This window comes from Globicephala melas, chromosome 3 (genome assembly GCF_963455315.2).
Source record: "Globicephala melas chromosome 3, mGloMel1.2, whole genome shotgun sequence".
Taxonomy (NCBI): domain Eukaryota; kingdom Metazoa; phylum Chordata; class Mammalia; order Artiodactyla; family Delphinidae; genus Globicephala; species Globicephala melas.
In genome coordinates this window covers 143,786,743-143,809,382 of record NC_083316.1, presented here as the reverse complement: position 1 = coordinate 143,809,382, position 22,640 = coordinate 143,786,743, and the positions used below count along the sequence as shown (strand labels likewise).

General features: G+C 47.5%; 1 protein-coding gene across 1 annotated transcript in view; it reads left to right on the top strand.

Moving 5' to 3' along the window:
• Positions 1-22,640, top strand: part of SLIT3 (slit guidance ligand 3) — a 610,776-nt gene that overhangs the window by 461,028 nt on the left and 127,108 nt on the right. The window contains exons 8-9 of the mRNA XM_030829978.3: positions 4,475-4,638; positions 14,084-14,225. Of these exons, the coding sequence (XP_030685838.1) occupies positions 4,475-4,638; positions 14,084-14,225 (306 nt within the window). The remainder of the gene's footprint in view (positions 1-4,474; positions 4,639-14,083; positions 14,226-22,640) is intronic.

Below are 22,640 nucleotides of genomic sequence, written 5' to 3'. Positions count from 1 at the left end.
AAATCTATCTTCTTCCTTTCCTTTTAAAAGAGGGTGGTGGGACTTCCCAGGCAGTCCAGGGGTTAAAACTCCACACTCCCAATGCAGGGGGCACGGGTTCGATCCCAGGTCGGGGAACTAAGATCCCACATCCTACATGCTGCATGGTGCGGCCTAGGTAGACAGATAGATAGATGGATTGATGAAAGGGAATGATGCAGGAGAAATCACTGGGTCCTCAGGGTGCTGGGCCCGCATCTCCCCAGGCGAGTGGGTTGAATAGAAGAAGTACGGCTCTCACCTGCGCAACCGGTAGTCCAGCTCCTGTGGGCTGCTGCTTTGTGATTTCTACCTCCCCTCCTGTTATTTTCAGTTGAAAAGCATCAATAAGAGAGCAGGGAGGGGTCCACGGGAGGCAGGGAAGGTGATGAGGTCTGGACCTTTGTTGGGTTGTTGTAAGGGTGGGGGAAGAGGGTAGGAGAGTTTTTTCTCCTTGTTTCTGCTGTCATCCTTCCCTGTGGTCCTGAACACTCATCTGACGAGTTCAGATCAATCCATCAATCTCGTCTGTTCTCTTTGCTCCCTGCCTGCTGCCGTCTTCTCTTTAGTTTAATTTCAGAGATGGCTCTGTAGAGAACTCCCCAGAGACTTGAGCTGACTAATCCCCCTTCACTGTAATTAAAGTGCGGTGGTGAGGGGGGAGCGCTGGTGGTGGAGAAAGGGGGGAAGAGGAGAGAGGAAGGAAGTCGTAAATGGGATTTCTAAAGGAAAGCTTTTATATTGAATTCAGAAAGCCACATTTTATAGAAAATGAACGCTGACCCTCTCTAAAAGGATTTGCTGGAAATTTAATTTAGCATCTGTGGCTAAAAGGCACCTTTTACAAATTGGCATTTGTATTCATTCACCTTATCTTCTGTAAAAGTGGTTTCGCCAACATGAAATATGGTGTTTCTGTCTGCAAAGACCACAGAACAACGGACAGGAACCACCCAGCCGCCTTGATGCTTTGGTGGCTAAGAAATGACAGCCTTGTACAGGCAGGGCCTTGGGTTGGGAAGAGCCTGAGGTCTGGAGCTAGTCTCCTCACAGTCAGAATAATAAGAGCAAACATTTCTTTGGTAGTTTACGGGGTCCTAGGCCTTGTGCTTAGCATCTTCCGTGAATCATTTCAATCCTCACAACGGCCCAAGCAAGGAGGCACCATTAATATCCCTGTTTGATAGATGGTAACACTGAGGCCCAGGATTAGATTGCTGCCCAAGGTCAAAGTCGAAAAGCACAGAGCCTATGTCAGGTTCTGGCACTATGACATCAGAACTTGAGCTTGTTCCATTCAGTAGGAACAAAAGCAGAAGAGCATCAGGTGAGCTGAGGAAGGGGAGACCGGAGCTTCCACATGGCTGAAAGGCCACTGGAGGCCACCCTCCCTGTGTCATTGCCATCACAAAAGTTATTGAAAGTAATTAAGATAATGTCTCTTCTCACTCAAGAATACTAGAAATACTCCTGGCAGTGTCTGGGCTCAAGTTTCAAGATCATCAAGATCCTTTTTCTTTTGACATTCATATTTGGGATGACATTGCTCAATTTGATCTACGGAACATGATGTAAAAGGCAGCTTGAAAGACTCTGCCCAGCTCGACTCTCCAGCCTTTCTGCTGCGTAAAATTCCAAGAGGGGGAGATCTGAGCCTGTCCACTGTCCTGGGCTTTTGACAAGAGCCTTCACATGGATTCAAAAGCAGTTTGGGTCACCTCTTTTCGATGGTCGTACTTACAAGAGGAGAAATTCCTACAGAAGTGGACAAAGGGATAAGGGCCATCTGTAGCAAGGTTAAAAAAGGAGGTAGCTTGGGCTTCCCTGGTGGCGCAGTGGTTGAGAGTCCGCCTGCCAATGCAGGGGACACGGGTTCGTGCCCCGGTCCGGGAGGATCCCACATGCCGCGGAGCGACTGGGCCCGTGAGCCGTGGCCGCTGAGCCTGCGTGTCCGGAGCCTGTGCTCCGCAAAGGAAAAAAAAAAAAAGGAGGTAGCTTGGGGTTGGCCAGTGGGGATTAAGGAACAACCAACATAATATAAACTTCCAAAAGGGAAACCGCTGACATTTTGATTATCCCAGAAATTAATCAGCTCAGTAAGGATCTGACTTACCTAAACCTCATTTTTGTTGTTCCATTGGTCTCTTACCTCTGATTGGAACTGATGGGAATTTGTTTGCATTGATCCGCCTTGTTTCCTTAGCTTCCATGCCTCAGTGCCAGAGAGGGCAACTGCCTTTCCTAATAAAAGCCAAGCTCATTAAAAGGCACACAAAAAATTCTGGCACCTCGACCTGGGCATGCCACTGCAGCCTACCTCTGCTCTGCCTTGTCACTAAGAACTGACCCACTGTCACTTTTTTCTTAGACAGCCTTAATACCTGGTGGTGTATTCCTGGCCCCGCAATCATCTCTCTCTCCCTCTTTCTCCCTCTCTCTCTCTCTCTCTCTCAGCAGCTCATTGATGGGTCAGGAGACAGATCATTTTCCCTCATGCTGCAATTTCCCAAAATGTCCCGATGCAGAAAAGGAATTCCCTCCTCCCCTTCATACTCTTTGGGAAAGAGTAACCAGCTCCAAGTCCAACACCAGGCCCCCCTCCATCCTTGGCACAAAGTGGTCATCTTTGTTGAATACACAGAGGTCTTGCCTTCCTTCTTAGAAATGAGGTCCTTCCCTCCAGGTTAGGATTTTGCCTTCCCTGCCCCTGCCCACCTGTCGTACCTCTTCCTGGAGTGCCAGACTAAGAGGGAGCCAGGCTTGTTTCCACAGCATCGGGGCCTGAGCTTTGATGTTCAGAGGCGAGCATTGCTTGGGGCCCATTATAGGCGCAGTATCTTGGTCCTGGGGGTATATGTAGTTGTTTTTGACTTTTAAGTATTGGCTCTGAAATACAAAAAGAAAATTATAACATCCAAATTAATCATGTTTCAACAAAATCGTAAAAAATCTTTTCAAATATTTTTCAGCGGAAAAAAATGACATTCTAGGTGGGATATGGGTTCGTTTAGTCAGTCTGATGTTATGGGATCTGGGACCCCCACCCTGAGTCTGCCAAGGTCCCTGGTGGCCCTGGCCTGCCCGAGGTTTGCACCCGTGCAGGACCAGGGAGACTCTGCTGGCAGGCAGCGCAGATGAGCTACACTTGGCCAATGTTTAGCAATGTTGACCTTACGCTAAGTGGAGTGTGGTCAAGAGCCCTTCAGCTGTCTCCATTTCAGACATGGATGTAGGCTGAGCCACTGCTTCGGTCTGCTACTCAGTATTAACTGGCATGACACAGAGTACTTGAAAGTCCCAAGATATTGCTGGCTGATGAGCAGATGCAGGATGGGGCAGTTGAAATTTGCATCAGAAAGCCAAGTGTATGATAAGCTGTCGTGACTAAAACTCACCTACTGCCACTGCTAATGATCTAAGTTTGTAGGGACTGTGGAAGTTGGAAACCCTTGATGCAGAAACCTTGGGGAAGAACCTTTAGGATCCCCTGGGTATCCTTAGGTTGCCCTCCAGACAGTGGAAAGGAAATTCAACTTAAGCAGATGAGGCTCCCCTCAGACGTGGAACCTGAAGATTCCTCTCAGGAATCTTATTCACTCCAGGGTGAGAAGCTGAGCTGGAACCACAGCTACTAGAGGGAGAAAGCCCAGGAGTCCTGAAGATGGATCAAAAGCCTTTTCAGAGGCACCGAACCAGTCAGAATAGCAAATACACCAGGTGGACTTGAACTTGGGAAGGCTATGAAGGGCACTCTGGAGAAAGTGCTGTGGATTACAAGAGTCTGTAAACACCTTATTTAAATAGGAGGGTGAAGAGAAGGTGCATCCTTCAGAAAGTACCCTTCTCTCTGTTCCCTGCTTACGCTAGCTAGTACACACAGCGGTATTGGTTTTAGGCTCACCAGCATGACACACAGGGGGTCCATTAAAGGGACCCTTAGAGAGAAAACGAAGGAAGGAGAGAAAAGACAACAGCAGATCTCTGCCACAGTTCACCACAGACTGGAGCGTGGAGATTAAGAAGCTGTTGTAAAGCATCTGTAACCAGGGCTAGCTAAAGTACGGAAAGCTACACCTGAGTCACGCTTTTGGAAGTTTGACCTGAATCAGGATCATCGCTGTAATAATGTCACCCTCCCTCTGCTATGTGTTGAGCCTTTCCTGAGTGGGAAAGAAAAGGGTGGAATTACTATTAAAAAATGGGAATTGCTCAGAAGCCTGGAGGCCTCCCTTGGATGTGGCCGGCACGAGAAGATGACTGTCATTTGTGGCTGGGCAATCACAGGGTTGAGGCTCCTGTGGTGATTCCGTGGTGCAGAGGACAGTGCTCCCCTGGGCTCCCAAGGACTGTCACACTGGGCAAAGGGCACGGAGGTTCAGCCCACTCTATTCAGACAGTGGCACCCTCCCCACTTCCTGCTGTGACGGCATCTTCCCTCTGTCCCTCCCTCTCCCAGGCGCCTCCACTCCAACCACCTGTACTGCGACTGTCACCTGGCCTGGCTCTCAGATTGGCTGCGACAGCGGCGGACCATCGGCCAGTTCACTCTCTGCATGGCTCCTGTGCACCTGAGGGGCTTCAACGTGGCGGACGTGCAGAAGAAGGAGTACGTGTGCCCAGGTAAGGTGACCCCACCACTCCCCTCCCCTCCTGTCCTGTGACTCGCCCACCTGTGAGCTCTCCTTAACATCACCTGGGCCTTGAACACACACCCCAGAGCTCGGTGTGGAGCCTCGCAGGTTGCCCCAGCATTCGCCAGTCACTTAAAGAACTCTAAGGTGCCTCCGTGTGTTCCAGAAAAGAGGCTCTTGCCATCTGATAAAGGAAAATGCTCAAGGAGCTCATGAATCACTTCCTGTTAAGCCTCAGAGTCCATTAGGTACTTTAGCATTGGCCAAACCCGTTCCTATCGCCCATTTGCTCCTAGAAATTGAGAGTCAGGCTAATAGAGGCTGTGAGGTCAGCCTGCTTGGCTGGAAATCTTAGCTCTGTCCCTTAATGGTGTGTGACTTTGGTAAGTTACTGCATGTCTGCAAAATAGAAAAAATCGTAGTCCATAACTCCAGGGATGGGTGGGAGGATTCAATGAAATAATGCATATAAAGCACTTAGCATAATACACAGCACTTGGTAAGAGCTAATGAGTGGAGCTTAATTATTATAGTTTAGTGGGCCCACAAAACGCTGAGCAAACACGAGAGTTTGGTCTGTGGGTAATCGAACTGTAATAGAAGTACAGGTGCCCATGTAGTGCTGAAAACAGAGCTGTGCTTGCACATGACTGAAGGCAGCTCATCTCTCCAGGATGGGAGGTGGCTGAGTGACCTCAGAAAAGTTTCCCAGAGGATGTCGCCTTTGCCTTGGGTCCTAAATGTTGTTTGCTTGTTTGTTTTTACTTTTCATTGACATTGCCCAATCCCATCCATTCTTCCCTTTTCTGGTGGCAAGGAAGTAAGCTGATCTCTTGATTTCCTCAAAAAAAATAAAAAAGAGTATTCAGTTGAGGAGTTCCCCAAAGATGCATTCCTGAGATCCAGGAACTCAGTCCTGGAATTGGGAACCAGTGGCTTCTAAAGGCTGCTCTGCTGCTTTCTCCTGTCATGTTCCAACTTTATCAAGTCATTTAATACCCAAAAACATTTTAACATGTCTCAGAGCAGTACCTCAACAATTTGCTATAGACGCCCACTTAGAAATCACTTTCCATCAAACACATAATAAAACCGTTTATCACACAGACACCCAACTCAAATATAGTGACTGTAATTACAGTAATTATTAGGAAAAGGGTACAATATCGGCATAAGTGCCAGTGAAAGAAATAATTATAGAGTGCAGGAGTCATCCAAAAGCTATTGAGAAAAACTAATTAGGGAGGAGGTTAAAACACATTATTATGGGTGGGTACAAAGTTTAAAGCTGCACACCGACACGAATGCCAACACGAAGGTGCTTCGTCACGAAAGCACCTTCCCATCAAGGGAGTGCCGAGACATTGCTTACCCAGCAGCAGTCAGGACTCAAAACCCAGGGCCGGGAGGCTGATCCTCCTGGGTCCTGGAAATGTTACTGCCCCAGGTCTCCCTCCTCTGAAAAAGCTGGATCTCACAGGTGGGTTAATAGTTACACAGGTGACTATGACCTTTATCATATCCCCTGTTTATAGCTATCAAAGCCCATTGCTAGTGATGGGCTGTAACTTCTTCATACGAGGCCAGGTGTCTTTTAAGGACACGAGAATTTAATCCACAGACTGCAGACATGAATATGCTGTTAATCTCCACCCTCTCACTAATAGTATGAATTTAGGGGAGTGACGTATTAGGGCCCCTATGCGTGGGGGAATTTTTTAGATGCTTTTCCCAGGCTCTCAAGGCTTCAAAATAGGATGCTGTGCAGGGCAACGTTCTGAAAAGTCAGTCAGATACAACGGCAGGGAGAACTGGTGAATTGAACATCTGTAACGAATGAACAACCGCCCTCATTAGTGGGGTTCAGGAGGAGCACCCTCTCCCAAAAGTACTACATCTTTCATGATTTGTTCAAGGTAGGTGGTGAGGCTGTGATAAAAGGATGCCAGAGGAAGCAGCGGGGAGCAAGACAGCCTGTGCACGCACAGGAGGTCAAAGAGATGGGCTATTTTCATGTACCGACCAACTCCCCTACCGTGAGATGCAGCCCACTTCTGAGGGTGCAGGGCCTGCCCCACGGCAGAGCCCAGCGAGGCATCTGAATGAGGCGGTTTGGGACAGACCTGATGGCCCTTGTTTAAAGGTGCAAAACCACTAGGCTCCCTGCTCATCCAAGCTATTCCTCCCATAACCCGCAGGAGGAGGACTTCAGTCAGGAAAGGAGGAGCATGGACATCTCTTAGAAAATAGAAGTCGTCTGCTCAGGGGAAAGAAAGGCATGGGGCAGCAATTAAACCATCCCTATGCGTATCCATCACCAGTGGCCCCTGTTGAGGCAGCCTTAGAAAAACCTCCCTGCGCCCCTACACGGTATCGAAAAATTCACCCAACGCATGACTCCAGAGACAGGAAAGAGCTTTATCTCTCTCAGCCTGTGAGGGCCCTGCCTGCCCAAGTCCCTGATATCTGCCTTTGAATCAAATCTGGCTGTCTGGAGCCCAGCCTCTTCTCCCCAGAAGTCCGGCCTACTGGTTCCTTATCACCGCAGCTAACCCAGAAGTTTGCTGGCGGCGCACTCTGGCAAAATTCATCCCCTCTGTCGACGGTCCCCTTCAATCGAGGGCATTTGTTTTCCTCTCCTGGGGAGACAGCTGGGCATTTTTCACAAGGGTGGGAGACTCTTATTTTATTTATTATTAACAGTTTTCTATGATATGCAACAGGACTGCTTGGTTTCCTTTAGCTCTTGCTGAAAGGATTTCTCTGTTCATTTTCCTTGTTTTAAGGGGAAGTTAGGGCCCTAGGACTAGAAGGGTCCCTCAGTGGACTTTATGAGTTCATACAGCAGATTGGAGAAAAGGTTCTGCTTTGGCCATGATTAGGCTCACGTGAGTTGCAAGTTGAATTTTTTTTCCATCCTTAGCTAAAGGGCTTATTTTGGAGTTTAAACTCTAGGATTTGTCTTCCATGTGTCAATTTTCTGATCCCTTAATCTGAGAAAGTTTCTACCAGTTACAATTTGTAACTCAAGGGTAGTAGCTAAATATTTGGCCTCTTGAGTCAATTATCTCTTTCCTCTGAATATCTTTGAACCCATTGGTTGGTCCACCCATTTCACATGTATCTGTCCTTTGCCTTTGAATGTGAGATATATTTTCATGAAGATTAATCTTGTCTTCTAGTAATAAGGGGCCATGTCTCACATTTTTTTCCGGTGCCCCAATACCTAGAATAGTGCTGGATCCTAAGAGCCTCTCAACAAACTCTTCCTCAATTATTATTAAAAATGAAATAGGTGTATCTCCTTGGAAACAAGAAACTTTCCCCTTCTACTTCTTTTTTTTTTTTTTAATTTGAGACTAGTTACTAGGTATAAAGTTAATTAAGGTGAGCCATGACTAGCCACCCATTTCCTTAGGAGGTTTTAATTAAAACACCATAATTGGACATTGAAGGAATGAGATTATTAGGTTTATTTAGGCATTCTCCAAATTATCATGCCTCTGGTATTTAAATCACGTTCATTTATATTCTCATCATAATTGCTCAAGTCCCATTGTCACTGCAGTCTGTTGTTGGCTTTTGAAAGACCAGAGGCCAACAGGGATGCTTAATTTGAATACTGGAATTAATTTATTTCCACGCACTCACGAGGCCAGTTGATTTTCCAACTCTCCACACTCTACTGGGTGAAGTCCTCTTTAAAGACAGAAAGAAACAACGGCTCTAATGCAAGAGTGTCCAGCCATCTCCAGGGTAGCTGACACAATACGTGTCTCACCCCTGAGCCTCCTTTCCTGCTTCCTGAGCTTCCAAGGCTTTGATGGTTTTCCACTTCATGGCAATAGAGAGGCATGGTGGGTGTCTTTCTGGCAGAGGAGATGGTAGAAGAGCCCTTCTATTATGGGAATAATAATAATGGATCTACGACAGGGGTTTTATGGGATCAAGTGAGGGGATATATACAAAGCACGCAATGCAGTGCATAGGAAACATCCTATAAACGTTAGCTACTATTATGAGAATCATGGTCATTATTAGATTGGCCACGACTGTGTCCACGGGCAGGTACACTCCTCTCTCAGGGCTTCTGCTTCCCCCACCATCTCCATGGCCCTCTCTGGGTCTGGAGCTCGGTGACCTCTGCCCCACTCATCTGGGCAGACAAGTTAGAGCCTTTGGCTTTCAGGGTGATGATCGTTCCCATCTGCCAATGAGCAGAAGAACAGAGATGGGGTCAGAGCTGGGCAGTCATCATATCCCCGGTCACCTCTCCATCTTTCTTCTTTCTCAGACCCGGAGGGAGAATTGTGCAGTCAGCAGAGGGAGGATAATTGGTACAATGTCCATGCCGGTGACCACAGGCACTTGCCCTGTGAGAGGTCTAGCTGGGAACACGTTCCTGCCCTCTCGCTCGTTGACAGCCCCCTGGGCTGGGAAGCAGCTCCCTTGATGACCAGTAAGAGCGGGAAGGGCCAGCACCTCCGTTCCCCCCAAGCTCTGCTCTGCCCTCCCTCCAGACATCAGGCCACAGTCCAGGGAATCTTAGGAGACATCTGAAGGGAGGCCGGGCATCTCAGCTACCTCCTTATTAGGCACAGAGGTGGCTTTGGCTCCAGATTGAAATTCCAGAGCTGCAGTGATTAAGGAAAGGTGAGATGGGCCCCCAGAAGAGAGACAGGTACTCAGCCCACATCCCCATCTTCCTGCTCTGATCAGGACATCCCTCCACCCCAGGGCAGTAGCATTTTAGCACTGGGAATGGAAGAGTTCTGAGAGCAGAGAACCTGGGCACTTATTTATTTATTTATTTTTTTGTGGTACGTGGGCCTCTCACTGTTGTGGCCTCTCCCCGTTGCGGAGCACAGGCTCCGGACGCACAGGCTCAGCGGCCATGGCTCACGGGCCCAGCCGCTTCATGGCATGTGGGATCTTCCCGGACCGGGGCACGAACCCGTGTCCCCTGCATCAGCAGGCGGACTCTCAACCACTGCACCACCAGGGAAGCCCCTGGGCACTTATTTTAAAATGAAGAAAGGAAGAACAAGCCCACATGCACTCCTAAGTTTATAAGAGAACGTCTTAGAAAGTACATGAGAGGGGGTCTGCTTGCTGGTTCATCAAAGCGCTCTGATTTAAGGCCCTTGCTGTGCCAGGGAGAAGAGGCAGTGGTACCAGCCGGCAGGCTCCCTCGAGGACCATGAGGATTCCTAGCCCCCCTGAGAACGCATTATACAACAGGGACACACACGTGCATGCAGGTAGGCACACACCTAGAGAGACCCTTTCCATCAAGGAGACGCAGAGACTCCTTCTACCCCCATATAAAAACCTGCTCGCGTTCCTCTCTTCTTCCTAGCTCGTAGTCATAGAATTTTCTGGGTAGAAAGGTAGGTGTTTCCTCGCTTTGTCCCCCTTGGAAATCTGCTGTCTCCTGCGTCACTCTCTTTAGCCTCAATGTGTGTGGACAGGAAAGGCTGGGAGGGATGGATTTGCTGACAGAGGTCGACAGAGGACCTAGGACGCCTGACCTGTGCAGGTGAGCTAGGCTCAGAGAGGGCCTCAGGGGACTGGACAGATGGCCTTTGCTGTGATAGAAAGACCTGAGCTTCAGTCACGAGAGTCCTGTCCACCCATTTCCACTCCGTTTCCCCACTCTGAGGCTGATGCTATGGACTAGTGCCCAGGGCACTCAGAACTCAGGGCGCCTCCCCTCAAGGTCCTTCCAGAAGAATCGTTCACCTCCGTAGCTTGGTGGCATTCAGTCCCCATGTCTCTAAGGCTTCTGGGGCAATTTCATTCATGTATTCATCCTCTCACTCACCCAAGGTGTGTTTATTGAGTGTTTTGTGCCAGGCCCTCTTTTAGGCACTGAGGATATAATAGTGAATAAGACAGAAAAGGTCACTGACCTTGTAGAACTTATATGCTAGTCTCACTCTGTCCAGAGACAGAAAGCAAAGGGGAAGGACTCCCACCACACAGGACTCAGAGACCCAGAGGGAAATAGGCTTGGTTCCTCCAGCATTGATTAAGGGGGAATGTTGCCAGGGAAAGCAAACTCGTCTTTCAACCCCGGCTTAAACCTGAAGTGTTTTGTTTCAACCAGAGAGTAGCATCCTTGCCACGTGTGAATACCTAGCTGGGGAGCTGCCAGCCCGGGATGCTGACAGAGACTATAATTACCGTTGTTTCTCTCTGCGTGATAAAAGGTGTCGTTAGTGACCTGGTTAAGGAAGCTTTTCAAATCCTATTTGGCCTTGACAACATCCTTTGCAGTGTAGCACACCCTTTCTTCCAAATCAGAGCCACCCTGTGAAAGACACAGCTCGTTCCCAGAGGGACTCAAGGCTGCAGCCTGGGTCTGGTTGAAACAGAATTCATTTCAGCACAGAAGTCAGAAGGGGTACCTTTGAAGAAACTCCACTTCAGAACTTTCTGTGGCCCATGTGAGCCCTAAAACATAATGCCTTTCTTCTGCTCTTTTCTGACACACCCCATTAAGTAATATTTTGACAGATCAAAAGAGGGATGGCCTTCTGATGCCCTGTGCCTCAGTGGATGGAAAGACAAGTGCTCAGGCTCAGGGCTCCATGGAGCCCCTGATGCTTCCCATTCAGGAAGGTGCGGGATGTGGCGTGTCTCCCTGGCTGGTCAGGCACCGGAGCCCCTTGATATTCAGGGCCAGGCATGGCAGTTTTCTTTGGGGAGCACCATCTACACTTCAAAAGCCCTGACGCCTGCAGTCCTGGCGCTCCCAGCCTCCTTGGGAGGATGCAGGTGAGGGGACGCGAGCCCTGCCCACTGTAGATCCTCTTTGCCACCTGCAAAGAGATGCAGCAGAGGAGGGAAAGCTTTTAGGTGTCTTCTGATCCTTCTGTTTCCACTTTTCTGAAGAACAGCAGTCGATCTCTAGACCCAGAAAGGACTTCAGAAGTCACGCAGTCCAAACTTCACCAAGATGGCAGCAGTAAAACTCGGGGGCGGGGGTACTGTGACTTGCCTGAGGTCTTGTAGACAATTCATGGCAGAGCCAGACCCATTATTAATAATAACAACAACAGGACTTCCCTGGTGGTCCAGTGGTTAAGGCTCCATGCTTCCACCACAGGGGGCGAGGGTTCGATCCCTGGTCTGGGAAGTTCTGTGTTCCGCATGGTGCAGCCCAAAAATAATGATAATAATAATAACAACAAAAACAATAACAAATAACACGACTAAGCGCTAACTCTTTGCCAATGCCCCTTCTAAATATTGCTATTTTACATGCATTAATTTCCTTTGCCTTAGCAATAAAGCCATGCTATGAAGTAAGTATTGTCGTTTTCCCCATTTTACAGGTAGGGAAAACTGAGGCATGGGGACATAAGGATGATAGGATAGAACCAGGGTTCAAATTGAGCCAGTGGGACTCCAGAGCCCACACTCTTGGCCACAACAGTCTCATTCCTGATCTGAGGTTCTTACAGGCTGGCTCTCTGGGGTTGTCATTTTCTCAGAAATGTAAAGACTTGCCCAGTTTGGAACAAAGCCAGCACCACCTCTCTCTCAGAGAATGTTCCACTTGGGGATTTTAATGTAAGTTGTCATCTCTCTGGCATTTTCCATGGTCTCTGTTAGATCCACTAGTGTGACACTGGAGAGTTTGAAGTCCTTGTACCCTAGACAAGAATATTTGCTCGAATGTTCCACTCAAGAGGATGTTTTTAAATTGTGTGTGTGTGTGTGTGTGAAAGCGAGGCCAAGGGAAGTAAGAATCTTTGGCCACTGGGTTGCACTTTCTGGCAAAGTAAATGTTCCAAATTAAGGCATAGGCATCGATTTGAGTCTTGCAGAAGGACCACCCCCAAGTATAGGGACTGTTGAACGTGGAGAGGGGAGCCTCTGCTGTAAGGCTCACTCACTGTCCAAACGAGGACTTGCCCCAGGCCCGGTCAGTCCTCTGATTCTACCACTGTAGCTAGACTCGCTCTGGCTTCCCAGCCTCAGCCTCTCCAGGGGCCAAACCAAAATCATCTTTGCCTACAGATATTTTCCATGCTTCACATTTAATCTCTCTCCAAGAGTCCCCAGCCAGACGGTCCATGTCTGAGCAGTGAGGATGTTTGCAGAGTTAGTCTGAGTTTGGTCTCAGCCCATGGCCCTTTGCTCAGGGAGGTGGATCTGGAAAGACATTGAAATCATCCCTGCTAGCTGGATCCCCAGGAATGGGATAAGGTCCTGAGAAGGCCATTGGGTTGAGTTTACCTTTTGGACCACAGTGTCCACAGTTGAAAGACTAACCACAGGTTTGCGATTCTTACCTTACTTTGAAGAAACAGTCATAGCTGTTATACAGTGTCTTTAAAATGTTTGAATTTACTTCTGTTAGCAACTTGGTGTGACCACCAGAGAAAGTGATTAAGATTCTTATGACTCTTTGAATCTTGAGTTAGTTTGCTAATATGTTTATCTTCATTCGGCTTTCTAAATAAGCTCCTTCCTTGCCATTTTCTTGGGTTTTTTACCAGTTTGTGATAAATTCATATGGGTTCTCACCTCAAACAAAACTAAGACTCCGGGCTTCCCTGGTGGCACAGTGGTTGAGAGTCCGCCTGCCGATGCAGGGGACACGGATTCGTGCCCCGGTCCGGGAAGATCCCACGTGCCACGGAGCGGCTGGGCCCGTGAGCCATGGCCGCCGAGCCTGCGCGTCTGGAGCCTGGGCTCCGCAACGGGAGAGGCCACAGCAGTGAGAGGCCTGCGTACCGCAAAAAAACAAAAACAAACAAACAAACAAAAAAAACCTAAGATTCCAAAATATGTAGTAACTTATTCACTTTTTTTCTAATGAGATAACTTTTATTTGCATGTTCTTTGGACATAAAAGCTGTTTGAAAAGGCCTTGGATGTCGCTGTTGACGGCTCTGTTGACACTTGGGCAACATCAGTGCCCCAAGTGAGGAAATTCTGTCACCTTTTCTCTTCCCACTTGGTTTTGATAGTGATTTCCAGCCACTTGAGAGAGAAATGAAGGTGTGTCTACATGTGGTATCCAAGCCCCAGATAAAAGCCCCAAACCCTGGAATGTCATTCAGACATTGGACTCCCTGAAAAAGTAGTCCCAGTGTATGCTCTTTGCATACCAGTGGCATATTTTCATGTGTGATTGATTCTGAGAGCAACTCTGTCTCTGAAAGACTAAGGATGAGGGGATGACAGAGCGAGTGGAACAATCTAGAAATGGTCAGGTCAAGGGTAGACTCTCTCCTCTTGGCTGAATGTTTAGCCAGCGGCAGCTGTGTCTCCCAGCTGAGGGCCGATGTTCGCTGGTGATGATTTTTCAGGTAGCTGATCAGGTAACGCTGCCTCCTTAGGAAGCTGGTTGAGAGACACAGAGGCCCAGGCGGCTGCTGACACTGACATGAATTGACCCTTGTGTTCTGGTCCCACAGGCCCGCACTCAGAGCCTCCATCCTGCAATGCCAACTCCATCTCCTGCCCTTCAGCCTGCACTTGCAGTAATAACATCGTGGACTGTCGAGGGAAGGGCTTGATGGAGATCCCCGCCAACTTGCCAGAGGGCATCGTTGAAATGTAAGTGCCTGTCTGCCGCCCTCTGTCCCTGGCGAGTGCGCCTCTTGGTCTCATCCAGTCCCCCACAGGCTGGCGGCATGCTGGGCTGTTAGAGCTGACTGTTGAAAGCACTCAGCAATCTCTTTGCTCTCTTTCCAGGCTTTCCCAGGTATGATAGCTCAGGGGTCAAGAGCGTAGATTCTAGAGCACAGTCAGCAAATGACAGCCCGTGGGCCAAGTATGTCCACCACCTATTTTTGTAAATAAAGTTTTATTGGAACACAGCCACACCCATTCATTTATGTATTGCCTATGGCTGTTCTTGTAGGGCATTACTGAATAGTTGTGACCAAGGAACTTACAGCCCACCAAGCCTAATATATCTTCTGTCTGGCCCTTTGCAGTAAAGGTTGGCCAGTCCCTGCCCTAGAGTCACCCTGGGATTATATCCTGGCTCTACCATGTACTAGCTGTTTGTGATTATGGGCAAAACAATTGCTCTCCCTCGTCTCTAGTATTCTCATTTATAGTAATGTGATAATTATAGTATTACTGAACGGGTCATTGTGAAAACTAAATGAAATACCACATGTAAAGCACTTAATATAGCCCTTGACAGAAGGGCAAGCCTTCTATAAAATGGTGGTGGAGGAGGAAAGTATACAAATAATGAACTGATTTCACAGCTACTGTTACTGAGCAAGAGACTGAGCTCTTAATCATTTCAAATCAGATTATTGTCGTCTAAGTTAGACCTTTAGGTAATGAGACAAGATTGTGTGTGTCTATGTGTGTGCACAGGTATCCAAAACTCCAGTAAAATTTGTTTGTCCCCGTAGCTTAATCTTGTCCACTCTTCTCTCATATGTTAGAAAATGGCCAGTGTCTCATTCTGGATTGAGTAGAGGGTCAGTGAACACTGACCTGAAGGTCACTCTTTACATGACAATAACTGTTTTCATTTCTACCTTCATCTTTAGATGGCTTTATTAAACACATGATTAGATGGAACCCCCCTAACTAGAAACATCATTAGATAAAATCCCTCCAAATAAAAGATATTGTATACATTTCCCTCACCTCTCTGCTGCATCATCTCCTCTCCCTACTCTCCCTCCCCCTCCCCCTCCTCTCCTTCCTCCTCCTCCCTTTTCCCCTCCCCCCTTCCTCTTTCTCCTCTTATGCAAGCCCTTCTGTTCCCAATGCATTCCAATAGATGACCCATTGACCCTTTCATTCATTCATGCACTCATTCAACAAACATCTATTGTGAGCCCACTGTGGTCCAATCATTGTTCCGTGCTTAGGGAGCAGCAGTGAACAAAATAGACCAAATTTCTGCCTTTATGGTGCTTGCATTCTAGTTGAGGGAACAGTGCAACAAACAATAAACAGAACAAAGTGAATTAGATATTATGTTAGAAGATGGTAGGTTGGGTGGAGAAAAATAAAGAAGTGAGTGAGAGAAAAAGCAAGTGGATATCTGGAGGAGAGTATTGCAAATAGAGGGGACAGCATGCACAAAGGCCCTGAGGTAGGACTGTGCCTGGTATACCAGAAGGCCAGTGTGGCTGGAGTGGAGGAAACACAAGGAAGAGTGTCAGGGAATGAGGTCAGAGGGGTAATGAGGGGCCAGATCATTTTAATGACTTTGGTTTCACCCTGATTGAGATGAGAAGAAACATACAACTTACAACAGGGGAGCCTTTGTTTCTTCTTTCTTCAGTTGCTTTGTCAGCTTTTCTCTGATTCCCTTTCAAACGTTCTTCCCCAGCCCCAGTGGACACAACCCATGCCTCCACACCCTTCCTGCAGGCAGCAGCTAGTCAGCCACGTGTGTTCTTTTGGCCCTGAAATCCACACCTTCTGTACCTTCCTCCACCTTCACTCAGCCGTCAGTCTTCTTTTAGCAAAAACCAACAGTGAATTCCCTTTGTGCTTTACTGTGACTCGCCTTCACTCCTTGTGGTCCCTTGCTCTAGCCTTGGAGAGCCCTTCCTTCCTGGGACTTCACTTAGACCTCACACCTGTCCCGCCCATCCCCACCCCCTGCCCTTTGTCCCCCATTTCACCCTACACCTGTCCCTCCTCTCTGCCTTTTCTGTACCGTTCCCCCATCTCTTTTCTCCCTCCCTTGATCCACCCCCCCTTCTTTCCCTCTCTGCACCCACAGTCTTCCCACCTTCCTCCCCAGCCCAGTCTCTTTCTCTACCCATTTAACCCTGTGCTCCTCACTACAAGAGCCATTCCCTCTATCCATGCCAGGGTAGGACTCTGGGCCTCCCAACAAGGGTGTCAAGACAGAATTCCTGCCAACATTCATCTCATTTCAGATTCCCATAGCACCTTGCTTTGTTTCTCTGCCCCGCCTTGTTCCTTTCCCCTTCCATCTGCCAGTTTTTATCTTTTCTCTTTGGCAACCACAGACCTTCCGCTGACCAGGTCTCAGACCACAGCCGTCCCCACGCCTGCCCTGATTCAGGAGCTCGGGCCTGCCCACCTGCCTCTCCCACTCTACATCCCTATACCTCCAGCCTGGGCCTCACGGGCACACAGCTCAGGTGTCTGGGGGAGAGAAATTACAGACGTCCCCACTGGAGATGCGACCCATGGAGGCCAGACCATACCTGGGCCATTGAGCTCACACCTGGACATTGAATTTTAAAAGGAACGTTGACAAGCTAGACTAGTTATTTCTGAAAGGCTGTCTGATTATTACTGAGTTTTTCCTTAAATGAGGTCAAGTAAGAATAACAAGAACAGGGCTTCCCTGGTTGCGCAGGGGTTGAGAGTTCGCCTGCCGATGCAGGGGACACGGGTTCGTGCCCTGGTCCGGGAGGATCCCACATGCCGCGGAGCGGCTGGGCCCGTGAGCCATGGCCACTGAGCCTGCGCGTCCGGAGCCTGTGCTCGGCAACAGGCGAGGCCACAGCAGTGAGAGGCCCGTGTACCGCAAAAAAAAAAAAAAAAAAGAATAACAAGAACAATGTGATCTTTTTGCATTGAGCAAAAATATTCCATTTCAAGAAGTGTCCTTTATTTTAAATTTCTAGACTTCCTTACTCTGTTATCATTGTTGTTAAAAATACTCTTCATTTTATAAAATGATGGCCACTGAAGGATGAGTATGTGTGTGTGATATAAATATGTGTTTAATCATGTGTCATTATTATTATATAATTATAAATATAAGTCTATATATAAGTGTTATGTATAATAGACATACAGAGATTGCCTTAATTGACAAAATAAGAGGTCTGTAATCACCTAGCCTATGAAATCTAGAAGTCTGGGAATGGCCAACCTAGCTAGAGTACTTCTAAAAATAAGCAGCCGCAAACAGCAAGCACGGTCTTAAGAGTGTAGACCGTGAATCCAGGCAGACCCACATTTTAGCTCTGCCCTGCCTTTCCGCCATTGGCAAATAACGTTTCTGAGTCTTGGTTTACTCAACTGAAAAATTCAGAGGCTAGTGGTACCGTCTTAATGGTTTGTGTGAAAGTGAAATGAATATATGCTATCAGATGCTTAGTATTGGGTCTGGCCCATAGGATATACTATGTTAGCAGCGATTGGTATTGTTTTACTACAACTGCAGCTACTACTACCACCACTTTTATATTAGGCATGGTGAGAAAGGTTGGAAACCACATCACGGGAGCTGAAGCTACCTGCAGAAGATCCCTCCATAAAGCTCCGTCAGTTCTTTGAAGATTATGGTTGAGAGAACAGGTTCAAGAATTAGGCTAGACACTTGCATTGTGAATTGAGCGTGGCAATAGCTCATCTTCATGCAAATGTATGCAGACGTGCAAATAAGGCTGCCCCTGTTGACCCAGCACACACGACCCACCAGACAGATTGCCTAGAACTTCTCTTGCTGTGTTTGTCTCATTCTCCTCTGTGATAAAATAAAGCTGAGGCATTAAAGCAGATGAGGCAAGATTCTCTGGTTAGATACTGGGAGAGGTGACATGTAAGAGAGACCTTTGCAGAGGAAACCTGTTTGTTCCCTAAGGCAACGAAGCTCGTGCCTGGGGATCTGTGTGTTGGCCTAAAAGTCTTTTTTTTTTTTTTTCGGTATGCGGGCCTCTCACTGTTGTGGCCTCTCCCGTTGCGGAGCACAGGCTCCGGACGCGCAGGCTCAGTGGCCATGGCTCATGGGCCCAGCCGCTCCGCGGCATGTGGGATCTTCCCGGACCGGGGCACGAACCCGTGTCCCCTGCATCGGCTGGCGAACCCTTAACCACTGCGCCACCAGGGAAGCCCCTAAAAGTCTTTTGAGCCGTTAAAATTCATCCTCTTATCAATGAGAGAAGACCAGCAGGTGGGGGAGGTTGAAAGATGAGAAAGAGGGAGCAGAGAGTAGAAACTGTAGCATGCACCCCAAGATTCACAGGAAGTGTCTGATTTATCATCCCAAAGACATCTGAACATGACTTCTCTTTTTACCATCAAGAATTCCACCTCATGTCCATAGCCACCTATATAACCCAGATTTCTCCTTCTCTTTAGCGTCGCTCGGCACCATATCTGGTTCTCTGTTCCCTATATGTGCAATCCTTAGCTGGTAGTGATGCTCTTGAACCTTGGGAGGGGTTCTGCACTCCCCAACATTCAGGGGAAGGAAGGTCTATCTCTCATGCAAAGCAATCTGGCAGACTCTTTTAGATTTTTTTCAAAGCCAAAGCAGCTCAGAGAAGTGTGCACTGGTCTCCCTGAATAGCAGAGCCAATTCCTCTAAAAACAGCTTTCTTCCAGAGAACCCACAGTGAGACAGTTCACTGCAGATTTTCCTCAAAACTGAGCTCCCACCAACAGCACTGTTCTTGCTGCTCCGTGTCGTTTCTCTGAACCCGCTCCAGCCTCCAGCAGGGATAGATTCTGGGAAGAGCCAGAGACCCACACGTTCTTCTGTTCTGTGGTCTTCGTTCCGCCCTCCTGGCCTCAGGGCTCGAGAGGGGCCATCTGTACCTAGAACCTCATCTTCATCTCTGTCCCATCTTCTTCCATTTTTGCTCTGTACCTCCACTTAGTATCATCCCGAGTCTCATGCCCTTGGCTATAACAGGTAAATTTAGTTGCCAGAGAAAGGTTGTGGATGGACTTACACGTCAAATCATAAATCAAAAGCATGTAGGGGAAAAGGTAGCCCCATTTTCCACCTAGCCTCACCTCAACCCCACTGTTTATCTGGGGTGGGGAGATAAACAATGGTTTATCTGCTGAACAAAGCAAATATGCCCCCATGATACTGGTCACCAGGGACATTTTTAAAAAGAGAGAAAAGTTTAAAAACAAAGCAGCCAGCAGAGCAAAAGGGCTGGAGGGCTCTGGAAATCATCAACATCCGGGATTCTTTTCCTTTTCTAAAAAAATTGAAGTATAGTTATTTACTAGGTTGTGCCAGTCTCTGCTGTACAGCAAAGTGACTCAGTTTTACACATATATACATTCTTTTTTTTATATTCTTTTCCTTTATGGTTTATCCCAGGATATTGAACACAGTTCCCTGTGCTATACAGTAGGACCTTGTTGTTTATCCATTCTAAATGTAATAGTTTGCATTTACCGACCCCAAATTCCCAGTCCATCCCTCTCCCTCCCCCACCTCTCCCTTGGCAACCACAAGTCCGTTCTGTATGTCTGTGAGTCTGTTTCTGTCCTGTAGATAAGTTCATTTGTGTCATATTTTAGATTCCACATGTAAGTGATATCATATGGTATTTGTCTTTTTCTTTCTGACTTATTTCACTTAGTGCGATCATCTCTAGCTGCAGCCACATTGCTGCAAATGGCATTATTTTGTTCTTTTTTATGGCTGAGTAATATTCCATTGTATATACATACCACATCTTCTTCTGAGGACACGAGGTTTCTGGGGGGCTGCCATGTGGAAGGAGGGGGAATGGGGTGGGTTGGGGGCAGGTGGGATAAAGGTGAAGCTGATCAGGCAGCAGAATAATTAAGAACAGAGCCTTGTGGTAGATAGTCCTGGGTTTGGATCCCGGTTCTGCCTCTTTGGGTACCTTTCTTAACATCTCATGTTTCACTTAGTTCCCATCTTTGCAAAATGGGGCTCATCGTCCCTACTCAAGATTCTCCATGAAGATTAAATAATATAACCTAATTGCATAGAAAGTTAGCACAACGTTTGAAAGCTCCTAAGTGGAATCTAAAAGGAAAAAGCTTGTGCACATGTTACATACGTGACATGATAGAATGCTTTAGTCTCAAGTTCTCATTTTTTTCTAAGTTGACGACAAAGATTTGTCTGCTGGAGGCATCTGAGAATACGCATATAATAAGAAGAGCAAATCTGGCTCTGTGTCTGCACCTCGGTTTTCTGTAGGCAATGCCAGGTGCTCTGCAAAGCTGGTTAGGAATGACTCATGTCACATATGCCCACATGCCTCATCTCTGTTGTTATTATATTAGTGATACTACTTGCTTTGTAGTATTGCTGAAGGAATAAAATGAGCCAGTGTGTGAAGAGCACGGTGTCTGATATATAGAAAGCCCTCAATAAATGGTAGATGTCCACCATTATTGCAACCGATATTCGAATCCAGCTCCAGAAACTCTTTATCAGGTGACTTGCTGCCATGGCCCTGCACTAGCTATGCCCCTGCCAGTCCCTCTGGCATCACGTTGACTTATGTATTGCTAGAAATATATTGTGTTCAGTCGCGTGTTTGCGAATGACAGATCATTAAGGAAGCACTGAGGAACTAGGGCAAATCAATACAGAACGCAAATGACTGAAGCCCCCATCAGATGTTCGCATTGCTTCTACCAGCGCCGGAAGACGCTCAGATGTTTGGTTTGTATGTTTGTTTTTATGCTAGTTCTATTAAATCAGTTTGCAGCCGGAAGAATGTTTGCCAAAGAAAGACACGTGTGCCGGTTAAGAGAGACCAAAGACAGCCGCTGGCTTCATACACATCCCTAAATGTGACAGTTTTTGCTGACGCTAAAGCTGCTTTTTGTCCTTCACTCTGAATTTTTGTCCCTGGGAGTACGGATCTTTGCATGCTTGTTCCAAGCCATGTAAACCCCACCAGAGGCTGCTGCTGTGTAGAGCCTGTGTGTGTGCCCACACACGTGCGTGTGCACACACACCCCAGACTTCCTTCCTTGACCGAGGGGCAGTTTTCCTGAGGATAAGTGGGCAATGACTAAAGGAATAGAGGTGCCTCAGCAGCGAACGGTGTTCAGCAAAGCTCAGTGACCGAGAGTGCAGGCTTTCCAATGGGATGAACTTGAGTTTGAGTCCCGGCTGTAGCTCTTCCTGGCTTTGTGAATATGGACAAGTGACTTAACGTCTCTGAGCCTCGGTGTTCTCATGTTTAAAGTGGGAGTAGTGATAACAAACAGGGTCTGCCTCAGAAAGGTGTCAGTACTAAGTTAGATGTACGGTGCAGAGCTCTTAGTCTGATGCCTGACTTACAAGTCCAAGCTGATACCTAGTAGGTCTTACTGTCATCGTCCTCACGCTTGCCTTAATTTTACATCTGAAGTACACCGACAAGCTCTAATGCCCCCTGGGGCAAGGCTCACCCACATCATGTCCTGGCCTTGGCACCCTGTAAGGGTGTTGCATGTCCAGCGGGTACCCACAGCAGCATAAGAGGCAGAGAGACTGCAGAAATAAAGACCATCCCCAGAGTGTGCAAGGATAGAGCGTACAGGATACGCAGCAACGTCCCTGCCAGGGTTAACAGGCCGAGATGGGAGTTCTTTGTTCAAAGCCACACCTTTGCAGTCTATTTGCATATTTTATACATATATTGTTATATGTGTGTGTGTGTGTGTGTGTGTATATATATATACACACACGTGCATCTATATTCCATCTTCCCTCAACTCCCACAGCCTTTTCACAACATACCTACTTCTGCAGAGACTGCATGATGTCTCAGAATGAGTACTGGGGTCTTCACCCCTTAAACTTTTCTGGGACTTTGGGAAAGCTATGTTAGTATATGGACTTCACTTTCTCTGTTTTCAAAAAATAGAGAAGGCAGTGCATCCAATGGACGGAAAGAGAAAGATGCCAGTTCCGCCACCTATTAGCTCTGGCACTTCGGATAGGCTCTTTGATCCATGTAGGTTTTATTTTCCTCGTCCACAAAGTAGGGCCAACACAGCTTGCCTCAGAAGTGTAAGGATTGACAGAGATAATAGACCTAAACCAACTCGATTCCATAAAGGACAACTCTTCTTGTTATGTTAGCAATAAAATCTGGTTCTGTGATGGACCGTCTTGGGCTGGTCTCTATCACCAGATGATTAAACTCCTTGGGGATGGGTATCACATCCTACTCACTGTTTCGTCCTTCCCTTAGCTCTTGCCCCCATTGCTAAAGTGGACGTTATTCATTATGAACTGCACGGTCAGCCAGCTGACCTGACTAGCCTGGGCTCTTGGCCTGC